Raw genomic sequence first — 6000 nt, 5'->3', positions numbered from 1 at the left:
TTTAGTGTGAATTCCCTTCAAAAAGATTTCAATTAGGGCTTTACCATATTTAATTCTAGGTACATAATCCCCCAAGTGAAAACAAAATCCAAAGTGGAAGAGAATTTGATCAAATTTAATTCCAAAAATATTTTTGCCTCCAAAGCTTTGCTAGGAAAAAAAACACTCCTGAAAATGATAGAAATGGTTTTGACATTAGGAAAAGTAAACAAGCAAAATAAAGATGGAAAAATCATGCGGTCAGTTTGCAAGTGCTGTTTATTGTTTGAGGCAGGGTTAAAGCCTTTTATAAAGACAAGAACATATATGCAAACAGACTGAAAGTGACATTAGGTTATTCTAAACATCCCTATTCCAAATCCTGCTGCCTATAACATTGCCATAGCCAAAATGTGTGGAGGCATTCAAAACAGACATCATGATAGGAACAAACTAAGATTGCTGTTATTTTGGTGACCAAAACAGATGACAAGTGCCCTAAATATTTCTATTAATATTTTTGATTAAAGAAAAAGGCATGTAGTTTTCATTTATCTGGTATCATCTTGGACTTGCAATGTCTTATATTGGCCTTATATTTTTGGTCATGTATGACATTAGAAGAGGCATGACAAGAGGCTCGAACGTGCCTTCCAGACACCAATCAAACAGCTCAGATCTCCATTTGAGCTACAGGTGGTGTGAACTGGATCATTCTATGTTCATCAGTGATTTTAAGTATCTGTTAAAAATTTATTATATACTTGCAGAGTGAGCAAAGGCTTCCGTTTACTGAGTGAGGCCTAAAATGCTGAGCAGCAGCGAGCTTTCCTTTGGCACCCAGCCAGTGCCTGCCTCACTATTTCATCAGTCACATCTGCTTTCACGACTGCCTTCCATGTTCAGTTCACTTCCACCTGTAATGCCAGCTGATAAAAGCTCCCAAGGTAGTGAGTTTCTAAAGACTGGTATGTTTTTTTTTAACCAGGAAAGTGAATAAAGACCACCAAGTCATTTCAAACAAACCAAGAACAGCTAGACATGGATACCTCTCAACTGGGATCAGTATGAATGGGTTTGGAACAGCCAAGAGGTCAGAATTTCTGCATATTCCTTGGCCAATACCATTGTACATGCATGAAGTATGGGACTTTATTTTTTTCCACAGTAACAAGTTAATGATTCTAAATATGTCCAACCTCTTTATCAGTAAAGCAGAAAATTTGCCCTGCCTTTTTATTTTCTTGACTGAAAATTTGACAATAGCCTTTCTTACATAGATACCAAAAGGTAGATATCGTCTCTCTAATATATTAGTAAAGCTGCTAATTATGTTAATTCCACCAATTACTTTTGTTGACCTTTTTCTCCTCTGAATAATCACACCCATCTGGTGGCAGATTTATATCACTCCTTTTAAGCACTTTTTTCCCCAAATTTAAGCATTTAATTATAAACATAATCCCTAAAAGTTAGAAATAGCTTGTGCAATAAACCAGAAATAATTCACACTGTCAATATCACTAACAAGGGCTTCCAAGTGTAAACAGTTAAGTTATGACATTATTTTACAACATAAAGAAATGTTCACTTTTCTGAAGGTAAGAGCTACTAAACAATGAGATGTGATTCAAAAATTAGAAAAATTTGTCTGGGAAATTATAAAATCCTTTTCCTTTGCATATGAACATCTATACAAATTGTCAGTGCTTTGCATGGCCAAAATGTTTTCAGGATATATATTTTTCCTTGCTGAAAGAAAAAATAATCCATCTAGGCTCATTTTGGGGGTGGGTGGGTGTGCTACCAAACTGTGAAAGGATTTGTGTAAGCATGTACGAGATGATAGAAACACAAGCACTTAATTCACAGGGAAAAAAATAAGAACAGATAAGGGCTTTTTCATCTGAAATTACAGCCTCTCTCTTTTATAAACACTTAGATATCAGCACTACTTTGGCTGAGCAGGCCAGGCAGAGATAAAGGCGGTGCTTTCGGAGGCGCCGCGGATGGAGCGGGCTCGGTCCAGCCCCAGGTGTGACCCTGCTCTGCTGCAGCAGCTCGGGCCAGGCAATCCATCACCGCGCTCCCCCTGCCAGCCCAGTGCTCGGCTGCAGCTGTCTGTCACACTGGTGGATGGGACCTGCTTAAAGGCAATCATGTCAATCTCTATGTGACTACTCAGACTAAGATAGAAGGATGATCTTGACAGGCTTGGCAAAGTCAGCAGAAGGCACTAGAGGACTTTAGTTACATGCTTAAAATGTAGGTGTGATTTGTGCTTCTCATGTGGAGGGATTGAAGAGGCACCAAACAGCACTGTGTTTTACAGCTGGTCATCTCGGATGAATCTGTTGCCCTCGGAATGTTTTCCATAGTAAATGTAGCGACATTTCCCCAAAATGCCTACAATAAAAAGGAAATTAATTACAGTTAGGATTGAAGTAGAATAACATGCAATAAAGCACATAACTTGGGAAATTTGAAAAAGGGAAAGGAGCAGATTTTTCTTGTCCTGCAAAAGAAAGAAAGTTTGTGCATTTCAAATATTCAGTATTGCCATTTCAATCAGCAGCTTTGAACCCAGTCAAAAAATGCGTTCAAATACCTACATGAGCTATCCTGTTAAACATACATCCATGAGTATCTTCAAAACTAGAACTAAATAACACTGAAACATCATACAGTGTGTTTTAAATCACAGTACCTCTCTCCTGCTTCTAAAAAAACCAGAAAGTCTGGGTTGAAATTATATTTTGTCCTCTCTGCCGTCTCCCTGCTATGTGTTTAAAAAGTTTTCCTGATGAATGAAACCAAAAAGAAAAAAAAAAACCAAAAATAAACAAAACAAAACAAACAAACAAAAATACCCCCAAAACCTCAACAGCAAATAATTACAGGTTAATGTGGATCCTCCCTGTCAAACTTTTCCAAAGTCATACTGCAAGCACCTAAGTCACCTTTGTTTTCAGTGACAGAGAGCTGAACGGAGTGGCTGAAATCTATATGGGAGGCCATTGACAGACATGGGCCAGAACAGTTGGCCTCCCCAGACTCCAGCATTTTTATACATACAAATAAATATTCAATAAAAACATTTCCAAAGTATGTCTCCAAACAACACTGCAACATCCCATGAGCAAGATACAATTTAATTACACTAAATATTGGCACATGCGGGATGCTTTCAATAATTAGCCATAATACTGGTTTTGGGAGGCAAGGCACATTATTCACAGTGAGTATACTCAGAAAGATGCCTGAGGAGGCCTTAACTGCTGTGGGTGAGACACACATACCTGCAAATCTCACTACCTTATTCAAAAGCATCCCCTCTGGTGGTACTAAGTGGTATGTGAAAGCGTAAGTTCACAGTTACATCCCACCTGTGAACATCCTCAAAGATGCTAAATTTTACTAGCAGAGTTGCTCTTAGAGCCCTCAGACATGTATACTCAATAAGTCATCTCCCATGAACAGAAAGAAGGTGGAGGGGTCTCCTCTGCCTTGGGAGTGTCTTACCAGAGCAGTCACTGAAGTATCCAGCTCACCTCCATAGGGCAAACATAACCTAGCCCAAAGGAGACAAGCACTGCCTTACATAAAGGGTAAAGAAGGGGGAGGAGCAGATCTTCAATTCTTTCTTGTTTTAGATTTCCAGAACTCACACAGCTGTTACAGTTCCCACTTGGAGTATGAATTAACTATGCAAGCTTTTATATTCTGCGCCACTGTTTACCAGTATAGTGTCTGGATATAGTTAAGATACATAAGATAAGCTACTAAAGCTTTGGAAGGCATGGGTCATGAAAGAATAATCTAAATCCATGCTCTTCTTCCTCTCTAAGACATCATGATGGCAACATGTTCCTATGAGGGGTGTGGGGGGGAAATAGATTGGCCTGTCATTTGTTGTGAAAAACACTCCTCTTCAGGATAATACAAATGCAGTGGGGACTATACAGTGCAGTGCCTGATCATTTTCCCCTCCTGCATAGAGCTTTCTTCAATAATTTCAATTTCAATAATTTCACTAGTCAAGCAGTTTCCACATGCAAAGGATGATAACAGCACTCCTAAACAAGAGTCTAATGACGACCAAGTTATTCTTTCCCTAAGCAGATATTCCAAGTTGGTAACAAGGACATTTAGAGCTCTAAATGCAAAGGATATGAGCAGTTTATTAATGACCTTCTTTAGACATCTTTTTCACTGGCATTGATAAAAGTCTTGTTTGAGATCTGCTGCATTTCTTAAGGACTGGAAGAAAGACTGTTTATAGAGATGCTGGTGAGAGAGTGCTGTTTGATGAATGCTGGAGACTATAGCTAGGTGTCAGTGCTTAGAAAATGAGGCAAGGACATGAGGTATTAATATTGTCAATGATCTCCTGACAGGAAAACAGATACTGTATTCACCGTCAGATTTAAATAGACATCAAGTGCATTAATGACAAAAGGGCAGACTTCAAACAAAGGGGGCTGTATGGTGCTGTGCTGAGCCAGTCTCCAAGTTGGCAATAACCTGATCTGAAAAGACACTGTCAGGGCTACAGACAGGCCTGGGATTGTGTGCGGTGACAGAAAACAGAGATGCTGACAGAGATACCGGTGCCATATTATGCCAAGTATATTCTAACACTGTCTCCAGTCCTAACTAAATCTGACATCATTTCCTATCGCTTATAGTATCCTCCACTGCTCTGGCAGAATATTTCTCCCCAGACATCATTACAAACTCCACTGTAGTTTTAAAGTTACTGGCAGGCCTGTGCTGTCGTGGAGGCTGGGTCTAGAGGCCTAAGGATAACCTCAGTCAATCTAAATTTGGAGTTTGCTGGAGAAGTGCTCTCATTTTCACTGATATCTCAGCTACTTGAGGTGATCTGAACACTAAAGTGTGAGGAGCTGTCACCTTGAATAAAATCCTTAAAGTAAAGACGCTCTGTTCCCGGGATGTTCAGCAAAGATGTCGGACAGTCTGGCAGCAGGAAATGAAATCCAGCTGCTGCTGCTCGCCTGGGGATAAAGGTGCTTGGGCTAGTGACAGTTAAAGTCAGCTGAAATTTTTGAAATCCTGCAGCCTACAATTGTTTAAATTAAGGAAGTGTTGTCTCCGCAGAGATTCCCTACCCAGGCACACAGCTGTGATTCGATTGCCAGGCATATTACACATGCTGCTCAGAGAGCCTTGATAAAAGCACAGTTGAAAATGTTGCCATGAGACCTTGTTTATCATGAAGGTTATTTGTAAAACAATAATCTTCCTCATAAATTAAATGCGGTGACTGGCATGGTTATTTGTTTTGCTTTGTTTTTCCTCTTTATGTCCCACCTCCCTTTGGCAACTACAGAAAGCTCAGAGAGCTGCAAAATGTTTGTGTGCTGCAATGAGAATTTTGATGCTAAGATATGTCACAAGTGAATTTAGGAAAGCTACTGCTTTTTTTCTGCCTATCTGCTATAGTATTCTTTCCTTGCAGGGCTGGGAGTACACTTGCTCTTTTGCACAGAGACAAGGGAAAGAATGAGGGGAAAACAATACATCTGTGGCTGTTCTTGTGTTTTTAATTAAAATATCCAGCATTGGCCATAATAAGCTAAATATACCCCCTATACATCAAAACAATACACAGCATCCAGAATGAGGTTTCTGCTCGAGGTTCTTAAGAAATGACAACACAAGGTCTCTTGAGGGATCATCTTCCCTGAATGAGGCTTCTAATTTTTCTTAAGTAGCTGATTCTACCATCACCACAAGCTGTTAGAACTATAATTATGAAAAAATTGCATTGGGAAGAATCATTTTTAAATTCACTCTTTATCTTTTAAATGTTTCCATCCTTCGGAATGGATGTTCTAATTACGCTGGGTAAGTAATGACCTTGCAGTTGCTTGCATGTGTTGTGGTATCAGTCTTTCTTCACAAACACATTGTAATGTCAGCAGCACCAGCCTTTCCTTAGCTAGGGGAAAACCCAATTATCCAAATAAATAAATACATACATGCATGCATACTAAA

At 39.4% G+C, this 6000-nt stretch overlaps 1 protein-coding gene across 2 annotated transcripts in view; it reads right to left on the bottom strand.

Annotated features, from left to right (window-relative positions):
- Positions 1 to 240: 240 nt before the first annotated feature.
- LRMDA (leucine rich melanocyte differentiation associated) overlaps positions 241 to 6000 on the bottom strand; it is a 609530-nt gene continuing 603770 nt past the window's right edge. The window contains exon 6 of one of the 2 annotated variants that reach the window (XM_054515555.1): positions 241 to 2385. In XM_054515555.1, the coding sequence (XP_054371530.1) occupies positions 2230 to 2385 (156 nt within the window). In that variant the 3' untranslated portion in view covers positions 241 to 2229. The remainder of the gene's footprint in view (positions 2386 to 6000) is intronic. The other variant, XM_054515554.1, reaches the window with a different exon arrangement.

Source organism: Molothrus ater, chromosome 8, assembly GCF_012460135.2.
Source record: "Molothrus ater isolate BHLD 08-10-18 breed brown headed cowbird chromosome 8, BPBGC_Mater_1.1, whole genome shotgun sequence".
Taxonomy (NCBI): Eukaryota; Metazoa; Chordata; class Aves; order Passeriformes; family Icteridae; genus Molothrus; species Molothrus ater.
Note: the sequence above shows the minus strand (reverse complement) of the source record. Positions and strands in the feature narration are given on the sequence as shown.